The sequence below is a fragment of the Mirounga angustirostris genome, unplaced genomic scaffold (assembly GCF_029215605.1).
Source record: "Mirounga angustirostris isolate CCGP_5_RB_7025 unplaced genomic scaffold, mMirAng1.0.hap1 SCAF_13, whole genome shotgun sequence".
In the NCBI taxonomy this organism is placed as follows: Eukaryota; Metazoa; Chordata; class Mammalia; order Carnivora; family Phocidae; genus Mirounga; species Mirounga angustirostris.
In genome coordinates this window covers 7,880,002-7,896,080 of record NW_026991721.1, presented here as the reverse complement: position 1 = coordinate 7,896,080, position 16,079 = coordinate 7,880,002, and the positions used below count along the sequence as shown (strand labels likewise).

General features: G+C 57.2%; 1 protein-coding gene across 4 annotated transcripts; it reads left to right on the top strand.

Moving 5' to 3' along the window:
• The first annotated feature begins 141 nt into the window (after positions 1 to 141).
• Positions 142 to 11,328, top strand: RPS6KA4 (ribosomal protein S6 kinase A4). 4 transcript variants are annotated; one of them, XM_045893385.3, is made up of 17 exons: positions 142 to 297; positions 405 to 430; positions 1,145 to 1,363; positions 1,456 to 1,571; positions 2,118 to 2,225; positions 2,453 to 2,533; positions 2,620 to 2,723; positions 2,819 to 2,969; positions 5,235 to 5,399; positions 7,758 to 7,889; positions 8,038 to 8,171; positions 8,267 to 8,360; positions 8,830 to 9,003; positions 9,084 to 9,278; positions 9,643 to 9,802; positions 10,004 to 10,167; positions 10,432 to 11,328. In XM_045893385.3, the coding sequence occupies exons 3-17, from the start codon at positions 1,207 to 1,209 to the stop codon at positions 10,624 to 10,626; spliced, it is 2,130 nt and encodes a 709-aa protein (XP_045749341.1). In that variant the 5' UTR covers positions 142 to 297; positions 405 to 430; positions 1,145 to 1,206; the 3' UTR covers positions 10,627 to 11,328. The 4 variants fall into 4 exon arrangements, with proteins under 4 accessions (XP_045749341.1, XP_045749339.1, XP_064432302.1 ...); XM_045893383.3 differs by having other exon boundaries at positions 144 to 297; positions 405 to 476; XM_064576232.1 differs by lacking the exon at positions 405 to 430 and having other exon boundaries at positions 153 to 297.
• Positions 11,329 to 16,079: the final 4,751 nt, after the last annotated feature.

Here is a 16,079-nt window from a genome sequence, read left to right as displayed (position 1 = left end):
CCGGCCCCGCGCGCCGGAGGGAGCCGGGCCGCCCCCACGCGCCCACGCGCCCACCCGCCGCCCGGCGCTGTCACGTTCCAGCCGCCTGACTCAGGCCGCGCGGGGCGGGGAGCGGGAGGCGGCGCCGGCGCCCGCCTCGGCCCCCGGAGGCGGCACCAGGAAGCGCCCGCCCCGGCCGGAGCCGCCATGTAACCGGCGCCGCCCGGAGCAGAGCCGCGCGGGCCCCCGGCGACCCGCACGCCATGGGGGACGAGGACGAGGACGAGGGCTGCGCCGTGGAGCTGCGGATCACCGAAGGTGGGGCGGGGGGCGGCCAGGGGGCGCGGGGCCGCGTGAGGGCCGCCGGGGCTGGGCCGGGAGGGGGGCATGCACCGGCCGGGCTCATTCGCCTCCTGTGCCCACAGCCAACCTGACCGGGCACGAGGAGAAGGTGAGCGTCGAGAACTTCGAGCTGCTCAAGGTGCTGGGCACGGGAGGTGAGGACCCCCACCCCCGGGGCAGGTGTCCCGAGCCTGGTGTGCTGGGCCTCTCGGCGGCGCACCCTCCTGGGCCTGGGCCAGGCCTCCGGCGATGCCCCCCACCCTTTCCCAGCACGGCCCGCCTTGCCTGCCCCGCCCTGCCCTGCCAGGGTTTGCATGCCCACTCCCAGGGACATGCCTACTCCTAGCACCGCTCCACATTCTGTTGCTCCTCCCTGCAAGGTCCTCCGGGATTTGCCAACACCCTCCAGGGCTTGCAGCCCTCCCGAGGGCTTTGCACACCTCCATATGCGAGCCTGGTCTCCTGCTTTGCTCACTCCCAGCTTTGCAAGTTCCCCCGGCCTGGGTTTGCACATCCCTCCCCCGTCCACTTTGCATCCCCCTGCATCTGTCTGATCTGCCCCAGCTCTGCCCATGTTCTGCCCCCACCCTGCATGGCAAGCCTCCAGGAGTTGCACGTCTTCCAGCCTGGTTTGCACATCTCCTCCCCGCTTTTGTGGGCCCTCCGGGGCTGTGTCAGCCTTTTGCACCCTTGCCTCTCACTCCAGCTCCTTCCCCCAGTGTGCACGCCCTCTGGGTTGGCATCGCCCCCGCCCCCGCCCCCACCAGTCCGCACCACCCTTCCGCTCACGGTCTACCCCTCCGCTCGCCCACTGCTCCCACAGCCTACGGGAAGGTGTTCCTGGTGCGGAAAGCAGTCGGGCACGATGCAGGGAAGCTGTATGCTATGAAGGTGCTGCGTAAGGCAGCCCTGGTGCAGCGCGCCAAGACGCAGGAACACACACGCACCGAGCGCTCCGTGCTGGAGCTGGTGCGCCAGGCACCCTTCCTGGTTACGCTGCACTACGCCTTCCAGACGGACGCCAAGCTGCACCTCATCCTGGGTAAGGGCGGGCACCCACCGACCTTGGGGGCCACGGAGGCAGGTGGGGCCGCTCGGTCGGCGTTGCGTCCCAACCCCCATTCCACCCCCCAGACTATGTGAGTGGAGGCGAGATGTTCACCCACCTCTACCAGCGCCAGCACTTCAAAGAGGCCGAGGTGCGCGTGTATGGGGGCGAGATCGTGCTGGCCCTGGAGCACCTGCACAAGGTGGGTGAGGACCCGGCCTCCGGGCTCTTGCCACAGGCACTGAGGGGCCTCCAGACATGGCAGCCTCGAAGCGCTCTCTCTTGGGTGGTCTTGGTGGGGGCTGGGCCTGGATGCATCTGGAAGGAAGGCCTTAGCGCTGCCTGGGGAGGGGTCTCCCCCCCCCAGCCCCCCTGTGGCACCCCCTCAGAGGGGCTTTCCTCCGACAGGGAACTCGGGACTGCCTCCCGGGGCCACGCTCGCAGAACTTCCTCAAATGGAGACCTCATGCCTTGGCTCCCAAGGCCTTCTTGCAATGGGACTCTTCACACAGGCTCTCCTTCCCTCTGGGGCCTTGGGGCCTGTTCCCATGGTGTCCTCCTTCCTTGCTTTTACATCGGAAATGGCTTTTGCCATCTGATGGCCCGGTGCCTGGGCCCACTGCTGCACCGGAGACCCCTTCTCTAGGGGGCTCCCCTTATCTCGAGCTGGGTCTTGGTGCCTGGGCACCAGCCGTAGGAGGTGGGGATGTCGGGGAGGAAGGCTCAGCACTGCTCTCGCTCCCACCAGCTGGGTATCATCTACCGAGATCTGAAGCTGGAGAATGTGCTGCTTGACTCCGAGGGCCACATCGTCCTCACAGACTTCGGGCTTAGCAAGGAGTTCCTGACGGAGGAGGTGAGCGAGGGGCACTCTCCCTGCCTCCTGCACCCCCATGCAAGCCTCCGCCTTCCTGTCTCCTGCTCCGTGCCTGGCTCTGTGTTTTGGCCGCGCAGAGGTAAACAGGTCCAGGCCCTGCCTTCAGGAGGCGCTGCCCCCCTGTTCCAACCCTCACAAGTCCAGCGAGTCCTACTCTGAGCCTTGGGGACTGCTGGGTGTGCAAATGGGTCCTCTTGCCCTCCCAGAAAGAACGAACCTTCTCCTTCTGTGGCACTATCGAGTACATGGCCCCCGAAATTATCCGCAGCAAGTCGGGGCATGGCAAGGTGGGTTCGCCGGGGAGTGGGTGGGGAGTGGCGGTGGGGTGAGGTAGGGGTGGCCACAGGCCCTCACCCTGGCTCTGCCCCGGCAGGCGGTGGACTGGTGGAGCCTGGGCATCCTGCTCTTCGAACTGCTGACTGGGGCCTCGCCCTTCACACTGGAGGGCGAGAGGAACACGCAGGCAGAGGTGTCCCGGTGAGCGGGGCTGGACAAGAAGGGGGGGCAGGGAGGGGCCTGGGCAGGGTTGGGGAGGGGGCTCGCTGCCCCTGACGCCCCCCCAATCCTCCCAGACGGATCCTGAAGTGCTCCCCTCCCTTCCCCCCCCGGATCGGGCCTGTGGCACAGGACCTGCTGCGGCGGCTGCTTTGCAAGGACCCCAAGAAGCGGCTGGGCGCGGGGCCCCAGGGGGCGCAGGAAGTCAGGAACCACCCCTTCTTCCAGGTGAGGTTCCTGACTCCCCGCCACAGCTCTCCGCACACTACCCAGACCGGGCCGCTGCTCTGGGTTGGGGGACCCTGGAGGGATGATCTGAGACCAGCTGATTTCACCTGACTTAGAAAAACTGCCAGATAAAGCGGGTTTGTCTTCTCCATCTCTGGTGCAACTTGGAAGGAGTGTTCCTGGGGGAAAGAATTGTAGGTTCACTGACTGTCAGGGCTGGCAGGGACTTGAGAATGCCTTCGTTGGTCCTTTCACTGGACAGGTTCAGAGAAGGGAGGCGACCTGCTCCGGATGGCACAGGAAATGGTGTAGAGCTGGGGATCGATTGCAGGTCTCCTATTGGCTCACATCAGTACTAAAAGTCACACTTAGGGCTCTCCGCACCCACCCAGGCATTTTGTTCTTTGTTCCAGCATTCTCTGTGTGCCTGTCATTCAGATGGGCAGTTGGTCGGTCGCTTGGGTTTTGTTCTGTTGTTAAGAGCACGCACAGATTAGAGTGCGGTGCAGGGTGAATTCTGTTTCCTTGTGAGAGCTCGTTGGCTCGGGCGCTGTGCGTGGCCAGTGTCGTTGCCTCGCGGGACCCCGTACCAGTGAACGCCTGCTGTGTTACATCATTTCATGTAACCTGCAGAAGCATTCTGATGGGGAAACTGAAGTTCAGAGAGGTTAAGTCATTTGCCCAAGGTCACACAGCCAGGACGTGATGGGGCTCAGATCCAAGCCCAGGTCTGGATGATTTGAAGCCTGTGCACTTCACTGCTGTGTTCTCTTTACTTGTGGGCATCAGATTAGCCACTTGTCTGACATCGTCACGGAAGTGCCCATTTATGGGCACTTATTGTGGGCCAGGCACTCAGTTACTCTTGCTATGAGTGCTATCTCCAATCTTCCTACCACGGTCCCTTGGAGATGCTTTCTGAGACAGGAATCTAAGTCTTTGTGGTGAAGTTGTCCCTTGGTGGGGGAAGGGGCTGGGCAGTGTCCCCTTCCTTAAGCGGATTCCTCAAACCCACCCTGCGTGCATGCCAGGCCCTGGGTTCTGGGAGTCGGTTGACCGGCAGTCATACTGGAGAGTCCCTAAGGTCTTCGAGGGCTGATGCTCAGAAGGGGTGTTCCCTGCAGTCCCCCTGCTCTCAAGACAGCCCGTTTGGTGATAGCAATGCTGAGGTCCTGGTACCAGACCCGGGGCCTTTGAGACCAAGTCAGGCATCTTGGCTGCAAGTGACAAAAAGTCCTACTCAAAATGGTGATGTCCCTGGAATAGAGAGATTGGCTGCTAAGAAGAGAGAGCGGAGTGAACAGTGGTCTAAACAAGATAGAGGTTTATTTTTTTTTATTTCTGTTCTCATATAAAAGGTTGGCGGGCCAGGGCTGCTGTGGTGTTTTCATGAATACAAGCTCCTTTCTTCGTTTTTTTTTAACTCTCCTCCATTCTTAGCGTGTGGCCTCCAGCCCCTGGGTTGCCTCGTGGTCCAAAATGGCTGCTGGAGCACTTGCCATTTAGGCTGTCATCTAGGCAGAAATCAGGAGGAGAAAGGAGGGGAAGGGCAAAATGGACACATGCCAACTGTTCACCCTCCTCTTGAGGTTCTTTCTCTGGATTGTCACAGTTTTTACTTACAGGTTATGGGTCACCCCTAAGTGCAAGGAAGTTTGTTAAATACTGGCTTTTAATTGTGTACATTGATTGCTTCCTGTGATAACACTGGGGCTATGGTACGAAGGAAGACGGGGAATATGGAAGTTGGGCAGGCAACAAACAGGCTCTGCCATCCTAACTTAAACTTAAAAAGGCATGTTTTAGTTCCTGTATGTGAAAAGTCCGAGGAAGAGTGGTCTGACCTCAGGCAAGGCTGCATCCAGGTGTTGGATTTATGTTTTTAAGAATTTCTTTCTTTTTCTCTTGGGTGTTCTCCATGGGGACTTCATCATTAGACCCCGAGGGGGTCCACAGCAGTTCCAGGCCCATGTCCTTCCAGATTTAAGTCCAGTTGGAGAAAGAGATTTGTTTTGCATGCCAATGCTAACAAAAGTCCCAGAATTGACTGAGTGTGGTGGAGAGATGATTCTCTAAGGGAAATAGGGATTCTCTTATCAAAGGGAGAAAAACAGAAGCCAGGGAGGCAGGGAGAACAGCTTTCCAGCCAAATGCCAGAGAGACCCTTGCCTCACTGAGGAGGAGCTGCCCAGTCAGGGTGGCCTGAGGGGACAGGGGTTTTCACTTCCTGCCCTTCACCCCCAATCTCTCATTCCGTTTCTCCAGGGTCTGGATTGGGCTGCTCTGGCTGCCAGGAAAATTCCAGCCCCATTCCGACCCCAGATCCGCTCAGAGCTGGATGTGGGCAACTTTGCAGAAGAATTTACTCGGCTGGAGCCTGTCTACTCACCCCCTGGCAGCCCCCCGCCTGGGGACCCTCGCATCTTCCAGGTGAGTGAGAGCTCACCGAACTGCAGGTGCCATGGAGACAGGATGATGCTGCTGCCACCCTGGACCGGGGCTGACTCATGGCCCTGCATAGGCCCTGTGTTCTGATCAGGACTCAGCATCCCCCCCAGACCCCGTCCACTGGTGGGGTACCTGGAGTTGTCAGTCACACAGACTGCCACGGCAGGGCTCGTCTTTGAATGACATGGTTTATCTTTAAACTTCATGATAACTTCCCTTCTACTCCATATATCTTTACTGTAATGTAAAGATACTGTTTTAACTATCCAGTTGCTTAAGTGGATAACTAGAAAGAGATGCCATGTTTATACTGTGGCTTTGCGTATTCCTTGGCAAATCATATCACATGTGTGGAAGCACAGGCCCCCTCCACTCAGTTTTAGAAGCTTAGGCCTGTTGGGCAAGGTCAAACTGCTTGGCATTCAGGGCCCTGCGTGATGCGGTCCTTGCTCAGTGCCCTAGCCTCAGTGCTCACTGTTGTCCCACTTGGTACTCTACCACCTACGAACAGCTCAGCAGTTCCAGAGCACACATCTGTGCCTTTGCACATGCAATTCCCTCCACCTGGAGGACCTTCCCCGTAGCTGCCCACCTGGCACTCCCACTCACCTTTCAAGTGAACCTCCTTTTTTTTTTTTTTTTAAGATTTTATTTATTTGCGAGAGAGAGAATGAGAGAGAGAGAGCATGAGAGGGAGGAGGGTCAGAGGGAGAAGCAGACTCCCCGCTGAGCAGGGAGCCCGACGTGGGACTCGATCCCGGGACTCCGGGATCATGACCTGAGCCAAGGGCAGTCGCTTAACTAACTGAGCCACCCAGGCCACCCTCAAGTGAACCTCCTTGCGTGATGCTGCTCCTGTGTGAATTCCTCCCCGCCGCTCTGGTCCTGGGTTGCCCTCTCCTTGTGCATTGGTCCTCTGGAGGTGGCACCGTGTCAGGTTGTATCCTAACTGCCTTACTGGGACTGCCTCCCCTGGTCTGGAAGCTCCCAGAAGGCAGGGACTACGTTTAATTGCCCAGTGTGGGGGCCTTGCCTGTAGGACATGGTCCATAAATATGAAATAAGAACAGGCCAATAGCAAGTGTAGATGGGTCAGCCCCCCTGTGAGGCTCTCCCAAGTGTTGGCTGTGTTGGAACAGCCCTCCACCGATTTATTAATTTATTTTAGAGAGGGAGAGAGTGGGTGGGGGGAGGACAGAGGCAGAGGGAGGGAGTCTAAAGCAGACTCCATGCTGACCGTGGAGCCTGATGCAGGGCTCGATCCTACCACCCCGAGATCATGACCTGAGCTGAAACCAAGAGTCCGATGCTTTACTGACTGCACCACCCAGGCGCCCCCATTATCTCACAGTTCTGAGAAAGTTCTTTCTTGTGAATCAGTGGTTACTTTCATTCATTCATTTATTTTTTTTATTTTAATTTTTATTTAACTATTTTATTATTTTTTTAAAAAGACTTATTTTAGAGAGAGAGAGTGCACAAGCCTGGGCTTGGGGGTGGGGGGGGAGAGGGAGAGGGAGAGAGAATCTCCAGCAGACTCCCCACTGAGCCTGGAGCCTGATGTAGGGCTTGGATCCCACCACCCCGAGATCATGACCTGAGCTGAAACCAAAAATTGGACTCCCAACTGACTGAGCTACCCAGGCGCCCCTCATTCATTCATTTAATGATTCAAGAATATGTATTGAGTGACTACAATGTGCCCGGCACGGATCTGGGCCCCGGGGACAGATCGATGAACCTAACAGACAAGTGTGGAGTCTGCGTTCTTGTGCACAGTGGGGCTGTGTTTTTAGGAGAAAACAATTCGTCGTTAAACTTACCCTTAAGAATCCCTTGAATTGCCTCTTTGTATTTCCTCAGTAGCCCCCCCTTGCAGAGGAGGCCAATGTTTGGTTTGAGATGAAGGCATAAAGACTTTTTGTATTCAGTGGGTGGATTTGAATGCTCATAAGCTAAGTGTGTGTGATGCCAGGCCACGGCCCTTTCATGCCTTGGGTCCATCGTTTTCTGGGTCACTGCACTGTACTAAATGATGCCCTTGGCACTCAGGGTGGGGGGTTTACTGTGGTGAGAACGGTGGAGTCGCAGACTGGTGGGGGGACATGAACCCAAGTGATCACAGAACAAGGTGGAATGAAATGTCCACCCACCTGTGTGCACCAGCATACCAAAGCAACGTCCTCCCCCACCCACTCTGGTCCAGGGTTTTCCTCTGAGCCCTGCCCCTCACTGGGCCTGGCCCTTCCAGGGACTCACTCCATATGCACCTGCAGGGACTCCATATGCACCTGTAGCTGGTATGCCCATAAGCCCCCTCCACCCCCCTCCACCCCGCAGGGATACTCCTTCGTGGCGCCCTCCATCCTGTTTGACCATAACAACGCGGTGATGATGACGGATGTGCTGGAAGCATCTGGCGCTGGAGACCGGCCTGGCCGGGCAGCGGTGGCCAGGAGCGCCATGATGCAGGTGGGTGGGGCCCGGGTGGGGAGTTGATTCTGGGGTGTCCGGGCTCGTGGATTCCAGACCTGGCTTCAGCAGGCGCCCATGGTGTGACCGCGGTGAGGTTTGGAGGGGCTCCCTGGTAGGATCTCTGACGCACCCCCTTCGCCGCCAGGACTCGCCCTTCTTCCAGCAGTACGAGCTGGACCTGCGGGAGCCCGCGCTCGGCCAGGGCAGCTTCTCCGTGTGTCGCCGCTGTCGCCAGCGCCAGAGTGGCCAGGAGTTCGCGGTCAAGATCCTCAGCCGCAGGTGGGCGGGCCCGGGCTGGGCGGGGCCGGGCGAAGACGGCTCCGGGAGGCGGGGCCGGAGGTCGGCCCCACTGACCGCGCCTGCCTTGCCCGCAGGCTGGAGGAGAACACGCAGCGAGAAGTGGCCGCCCTACGGCTTTGCCAGTCGCACCCAAACGTGGTGAAGTTGCATGACGTGCATCACGACCAGGTGACCCTTTCTTGGGCTGGGGCACAACGCAGGGACTCAGGAGGCTGCTCTTGGAGGGCTGCGGGCCGGTGGGGGGGGTTGGGGGTGGGGGATGGGGGTGTGGTGGGCGGGGAGGCAGGCAGGAGGAGGGGCCTGAGGACTGGGTGGGTGGGGGCGCTGAGGGATGTGGCAGGCCAGAGAGGTGGGATTTGAGTGGAGTAGGGCAGGAGGATCGGAAGGCGGAGCTGAGGATGGCCAAGGGAACAGAATTTGAGGAAGACGTGGAGGGGGCTAGGGTTTAAGGTGGCAAAGGGGCGGAGGCCCAGAAGGACGTGGGGCCTAAGGGTGGTTTTCGGGTGGTCTTGAGTTCCGGGCTGGAATAGAGGCGGGGACTGAGGCTAGGGGCGGGGCCTGGTCAGTGGGTGGGGGTCGGTCGGTAGGTCGGACCTTGACCCAGGTGGTGACCTAGGCCTGCCGCTCCGCCCCGCAGCTGCACACGTACCTGGTTCTGGAGCTGCTGCGGGGCGGGGAGCTGCTGGAGCACATCCGCAAGAAGCGGCCCTTCAGCGAGTCCGAAGCGAGCCAGATCCTGCGCAGCCTCGTGTCGGCAGTGAGCTTCATGCACGAGGAGGCGGGCGTGGTGCATCGGGACCTCAAGCCCGAGGTGGGCGTGGGGCTTGGGCAGCCGGGGAGGGCTGAGGCGCGGAGGGCTAGTCTCTGACGGCCGCCCCGCCGTCCTCACAGAACATTCTGTACGCCGATGACACGCCCGGAGCCCCCGTGAAGATCATCGACTTCGGGTTCGCGCGGCTGCGCCCGCAGAGCCCCGCGGGGCCCATGCAGACGCCCTGCTTCACGCTGCAGTATGCGGCTCCCGAGCTGTTGGCGCAGCAGGGCTACGACGAGTCCTGCGACCTCTGGAGCCTCGGTGTCATTCTGGTATGAGACGGGGTCCCCGGGACGGTTCGGAGTGCCTCCAGCCTGGGGCCAGAGGGTTTCCTGATGCGGGCCAGCAGGGACAACCCCCGAGGCAGAGGACAGGGGTCATCTTGGTGGGGGTGGCAGGGTTTGCTCTGAGGCTGGGTTTAGGGGTCGTCCTAATAGAGAGGCAGGGTTGCTTAGGTGCTGGGGTCAGGGCCCCTGAGTATTAGGGGTTGGAGGTCAACATCATGATACATGGGCCTCAGGAGTTACCCTCGTGGAGAGGGTGAATGGTTCTGTGGGTGGGCTAAGTCAGCCTCCTGGCCTGTCTTGGCCCTGAAGTCTGGACCGTTCTCACTTCCCCCCCCCCCCACCTCCCCAGTACATGATGCTGTCGGGGCAGGTCCCCTTCCAGGGGGCCTCAGGCCAGGGTGGGCAGAGCCAGGCGGCAGAGATCATGTGCAAGATCCGCGAGGGGCGCTTCTCTCTTGACGGGGAGGCCTGGCAGGGCGTGTCTGAGGAAGCCAAGGAGCTGGTCCGAGGTGCGGAGTGGGGGGGTGGGAGGGGGTGGGAGGTGTCACCGAGGGGGGCGGCCATGGGGTCAAGGTGGGGCAGGGGTCGTCAGTGGGTTAGGTGTTTGGTCTGGGGGACTGGTCAGGGAGGAGAGTGGGGCTGTTGGGATCTCTCTCGGGCGCAGCCTCCACGCTCGGCCCCTCCTCAACCCTTCCCTGCCCTGGCTCCAGGGCTCCTGACGGTGGACCCCGCCAAGCGGCTGAAGCTCGAGGGGCTGCGGGGCAGCTCATGGCTGCAGGACGGCAGCGCCCGCTCCTCGCCCCCACTCCGGACACCCGACGTGCTGGAGTCCTCGGGGCCAGCTGTGCGCTCCGGGCTCAACGCCACTTTCATGGTGAGGGGCGGGGCCCATGGGAGGCGGGGCTGGGGAGGCGGGGCCTCCAGGAGGCGACGCCCTCCGAGCCTATAAAGGTGAGGTGAGTGAGTCCTGGCCTCTGGTCGGTGGCCACCCTGACCTTTGGGGAGTCTGGAGGCCAACGACCTGTTGGCCTTGACCTAGCGGGATGGGAGGGAGGATCCGGGATGGGGTTAAAGCTAGGATCTGGAAGTCGAGGCCCGGCGGGTGGTGGTGGGGCCCTCACCTCCTACTCTCGTGCAGGCCTTCAACCGGGGCAAGCGCGAGGGCTTCTTCCTGAAGAGCGTGGAGAACGCGCCGCTGGCCAAGCGGCGGAAACAGAAGCTGCGGAGCGCTGCCACCTCCCGCCGCGTCTCCCCTGCGCCCGCCGCCCCGGGCAGGGCCCCCGCCGCCAAGGGAGCCCCCAGACGAGCCAACGGCCCCATGCCGCCCTCCTAGCCCCTGCCACAGCGACCCCTCCTTCCCCCGATAGGGGCTGTGACCTGGGAGCCTCGGTATCGGCCCCGCCCCATCCCCAGGGATTGCCCTTCCCTCCCCTTCCCCCCCACCCCACTCCCAGACAGAGCAGAAGTATTTTTATAAGCAGAGAATTTTTTATGTCTTACCAGATAGAGTTAGAGATGCAGGGAGGGAGGGGCCTCTGCCAAGACCGTGCCTCATCTGGCAGAAGGCACTTCTCCCCCAGGGGGCTGCTCCACCCGAAGGGCTCCTCCCCCGTTTCTCCATTCTCCGCACTGAGTTGCCACGGGGAGAAACTGGGACCTCTCCCCTGCCCTCCCCTGAGGCCCTGCTCTTGGGAGGGAGCGCCCCTCTAGCTGTCACTTTATGGACTGTCTGTGCAATTACGTCCACCAAAGACCTGTGCTGGGGGCGGGGGGGGGGGGGCGGGTTCAAGGAGAGGCCTCTGAAGCATTTCTGCCTCACTTTCTGTCACCTGCTTCTCCCCTGTTGGGGGCAAAGGAAGGAAGTAGGCGACCCCTATAAGGGGAGGCCCCTTCTCCCCCCCTCCCAACCCCCCTTGGCATAGCTGCCTCTGGCTGGGGGCAGGGCCTTGAGGGTCTGGGCTGGGCATCCACAGTCACTGCCTCAGCCCATCCAGGCTGTGCCTTTGACTTTAAAATAAAAGTCCATCCAGTGCTGTGTGTCATCTGTGTGTGTGAGGAGGGTGTGCAGGGCAGAGGGCTTGGGGCAAATTCTCAGCCGAGGGGGCCTGGGGCCTCAGGAGGGGCAGGGCAGACCCTTCTGGGTAAGACCATACCCTTGGTCCTTGACTTTGAGCCTGAGCAGCAGGGGGGCCAAACAATCATCCCAGCTGTGTATTCGAACAGCTCTGCCATGTATCCTTTAGAATTCTCTTGGTTGTAAGTAATAGAACCTAAACTTACTTCAGCAGAGTGGGATTTTTAGGCCCTTACAACTATACTTTGCAGGGGGAGACCCAGGCAAGGCCTGATCTGTACACAAACACATGATCAGGACCCAGTTTCTCAGTCTGAACTTTTTATTCTGTTTTCTTGGGGTTGTATCCTGGAGGATTTTCCTTTTGGCCCCAGGGTGGGTGCTGGGTGCTCCGGGGGCTACGCACCGAAATAGGGTGATGAAGAGAGTCTTGGTTGTAGCATTCCCGAGGGAAATGCGAAGATGTACTCTGATTGGATGCACTTAGGTCATGTGTCCACGGTGGACCAATCACTGTGTCCAGGGATGCCTTAGACCTGGATCACGGCCTCCCCTCTGGAAGCTCATCGCGTGAAGAGCAGGAGGAGGGCCGGGCGTTTAGAGAGAGGCCAGTTGGGCAGAGCTTGGTGCCTGTCTGCGAGGGACCGAGTGAGGGGAGCCGCCCATATTCGTGCTGCTCAGAGTGATCAGTGTGGCCCCGCTCCAGCTCTGCGATCCCAGCTAGGTGGTTGGGGCCACAGGGCCACTGTGGCCCCAGCATCTTTGTGGGCACCCAGGTCAGAGCTATTTGTATAGTGCAGAGAACCCTACCCCAGGGTTGCCTGGATAGTACCACTCTAGGTGTCTGTCTTCAGGCCTTCTCTTCCCATATTACCCCGTGGGGGCGTCTCATGGCGGACCTTCCTATCTTGAGGTTTGCCTCTTACTGGGGGAGGTACCCGAAAGACATGAACCTAGAGATGCTGAAGTCCGGGCAAAGGCAGGCAGGCCCCAGGGGCAGGGGTCCCGTGGGGCACATCCAACTGTGTCCCATCCTGAAGGTGTGAGAGAGGAGGGAAGGGCCTAGGAGCAGGTCCCCAGGAGAAGAGGAGAAGGGGAAAGCATCTGGAATTCTGAGTCCTGTTTTACTGACTATGACATGACCAGCTCACCAAACAGCCGCAGGCTTCCCCATTTTATTTTTTTTAAAGGGGGTCACATGACTGTTAAGATAAACTGGTGAATGAACAGATGTGACATTGTGGTCATTCAGTCATGAAGGATTTACTGAGATTTACTGAGGTCTTCTGATGCGCAGGGACGGGCCTGAGCACTCTATGTAGATTAGCTCCCTGACTCCTCACAACTAGTTTATGAGAAAAGCATCATCTTCATTTCAGAGATGAGAAAGGTGAGCCTCAGTGAAGGTCAGCACCTTGCTCGAGGTCACTCAGCTAGAAGTGCATTTGACCCCGGTGGGCTGATTCCAGAGTTCCTTCAACCCCAGGAGTTCCACTGTAAAGACGGGCTTTAATTTTTTTTTTTTTAAAGATTTTATTTATTTATTTGACAGAGAGAGTGAGAGAGAGCACAAGTAGGCAGAGTGGCAGGCAGATGGAGAGGGAGAAGCAGCCTCTCCGCTGAGCAGGGAGCCGGATGTGGGGCTCAATCCCAAGACCCCAGGATCATGACCTGAGCCGAAGGCAGCCGCTTAACAGACTGAGCCACCCAGGCGCCCCAAGACGGGCTTTAATTTTACCCCAATGCTGGATGTTTCGATTGTTGAAAACTTTGTTTCTATCATAAATGATGCTGAGACAAACAGGTTTGTACACAAATCTGTGCATTTAAAAGTAGCTCAATTGAGATAAGACTCATATAACGTATTATTTAAGAGCCCATTTAAAGTACAATTCAGTGATTTTTAGTATATTCAGAGTTGTGCAGCCATGACCGCGGTCTAATTTTAGAACACTTTTCACTTCCATGGGCAACTCTACCCATTGGCAGTCACGCCCCTTTGCCCCTCAACTCTCCAGCTCATGGCAACCACTCATCTGAGTCCTGTCTCTATGGTTTGCCGGGCATACTTTGATATACATTTTGAAATATACTTTCAAATAACCTTTCATAAATATTGTACTGGCATATAGTCTCAGAAGCAGGATATGAAAATGTCCCATTTCATTCTATGCACTGAACATTGTCATTTAAAAACCTTTGCTAATTTGATGGCTAAAAGTCTCTCATCTTCAGTCTCCTTACCCTTCTATCCTATGTAACTCACCCTAAGAAAGAGGTCTTCTTGGTTTCATTTCATGGGTGAAGGAACTGGGGCTCAGAGGATGGGCCTCGGGGGGGAAGCCTGTTGGGGGAGGAAAGGGCTGCGGCTCAGGGCAATGAGCCAGCCTTGAGCTGAATCCTTCCTCTGCCCTGTGTGGCCTGACACACATTAGGGGAGACAGCTGTGACTTGGGTTGTAGGCTGGGCCAGGTGTGAACCAACAGAATGGGCGGGGAGGGGCTGGCCACAGACGGGGAGGTGGGGAGGCCAGAGGCAAGCGATCAGAACGTGCCGTCTGGCAGCCTGCTTCTACACCTTGACGTTGGCCTCTGACAAGGCCAGCCTTATGTGGTTGTGGAATCAGGAGAGTGGAAGGGGCTCATCCTTCTGCACTGGGCCTCTATCCCACTTGGAAAATGGCCTCAGAGAGGGGCATCTGGGTGGTTCAGTCAGTTAAGCACACGACTCTTGGCTTCAGCTCAGGTCATGATCTCAGGATCATGAGATCCAGCCCCGCATCGGGCTCCACACTCAGTATGGAGTCTGCTTGAGATTCTCTCTCCCTCTCCCTCTGCCCCTCCCGCTGGTGCTCTCTCTCTCTTTCAAATAAATAAATATTAAAAAAAAAAAAAGTCCTCAGAGAGCAGGCTCGTGCCCCTGGCTTTGTTAATATGCTTATGTCCCCGAGAGGTCCTGACAGCTCCCCTATGCATTCACCTCCCCACAAGTCACTGTTAACTAACCACCGTTGCAACTGAAGTCAGGGTGCCAGTTTTTCATCCTTGCCCTGTGCAAGCACTGTTTGACTCTGGGCAAGTTGCCCCTCCCTAATGTTCCCTGGGGCTCTCAATAAGAATATTCCACAGAGGGGCGCCTGGGTGGCTCATTCAGTTAAGCGTCTGCCTTCAGCTCAGATCATGATCCCAGGGTCCTCAGATTGAGTCGGGCTCTGTGCTCAGTGGGGAGCCTGCTTCTCCCTCTCCCACTCCCCCTGCTTGTGTTCCCTCTCTCATTGTCTCTCTCTCTGTCAAATAAATAAATAAAATCTAAAAAAAAAAAAAAATCCACAGTAATGGAGTAGGGATTGCAAACTGGCGACCTGCAGGCACAGGTAGAGACTTGTTTTTCTGGTGGGGGGTGTAGCACGTGTTTTAAAATGAGAAAATGCATAAGAAAGTCTGGATGTTTGACTTTTATTGAAAACTGGAAGGGCTCCCCGGGGCAGTCTTCCTGCACGGCCTGACCAGCCAGTGCAGAATCGTGTTGCCACCACAGAGAAGGCCTCTGCTTTCTAGTTTGCCACAGTCCCCACCACTCCCTATCGTTCACACCAGCTCTGTCACTCATTTATCTCCTTGGCCTTTCTAGGTATTTGGGTTTGCAACTCTGGTATAACTAGTCTCCTTCCACATTCACTGCTGTACAAAAATGGGGTTTGTGAAGGGCAATGAGGCTTCTTAAATCTTTATTTGTTTGTTTCAAAATTTAAATTTAGTTTACATTTGTGAAGAGATATAAACTCATGATTCAAAATTCAAAGGTTACAATAGAGCACACAGTGAAAAAAATTTCCTTCCACACGCCCTGCGTTACCAGAGGCACTGATGTTAACCAGTTCTTCTGTAGTCCTGTGTGGGCATATTTCATGTCTGTCAGACTAACATATAATGTATAGGTGGGGGCGCCTGGGTGGCTCAGTTGGTTAAGTGTCTGCCTTCGGCTCAAGTCATGATCCCAGGGTCCTGGGATCGAGCCCCGCATCGGGCTCCCTGCTCCGCAGGAAGCCTGCTTCTCCCTCTCGCACTCCCCCTGCTTGTGTTCCCGCTCTCGCTGTCTCTCTCTCTCTGTCAATTAAATAAATAAATAAAATAGGTGATCAAGAAAAGTTCCCCTTCATTGAATATTAATTTTATTTAAATAAAATTTATCTATTTATTTATTTAAAATTTGAGAGAGAGAGAGAGAGCACAAGGGAGGGCTGGAGAGGCAGAGGGAGAAGCAGGCTCCCCGCTGAGCAAGGACCGCACCCCCACAAGCCTGATCCCAGGACCTGGAGATCATGACCTGAGCCAAAGGCAGATGCCCAACCCACTGAGCCACCCAGATGCCCCTATTTATTTATTTTTAAAAAATATTTATTTATTTATTTGAGGGAGAGAGAGAGAGAGCACAAGCAGGGGTGAGGAGCAGAGAGAGAGGGAGAAGCAGACTCCCCACTGAGCAGGGAGCCCAATATGGGGCTTGATTCCAGGACCCTGGGACGTTGACCTGAGCGGAAGGCAGATGCTTAACTGACTGAGCCACCCAGGTGGGCCCCATTAAATGTTAATTTTAATTTTAATTAAATGTTAAATCAGGAAATACAAAAGGAAAAAAAGAAAAAATGAAAAACCTTTGGTGGCATTACCCATAGATAATCTTGTTAGTTAACATTTTGATGCATTCACATC

What these genes read in the sequence shown, in the direction of transcription:
- RPS6KA4 (XM_045893383.3), top strand. Translation starts at nt 243, where the DNA reads ATGGGGGACGAGGACGAGGACGAGGGCTGCGCCGTGGAGCTGCGGATC. An exon ending in ACGCAGGCAGAGGTGTCCCG is followed by an intron (nt 2,724 to 2,818) that starts GTGAGCGGGGCT and finishes CAATCCTCCCAG; the next exon opens with ACGGATCCTGAAGTGCTCCC. An exon ending in GGAACCACCCCTTCTTCCAG is followed by an intron (nt 2,970 to 5,234) that starts GTGAGGTTCCTG and finishes CCGTTTCTCCAG; the next exon opens with GGTCTGGATTGGGCTGCTCT.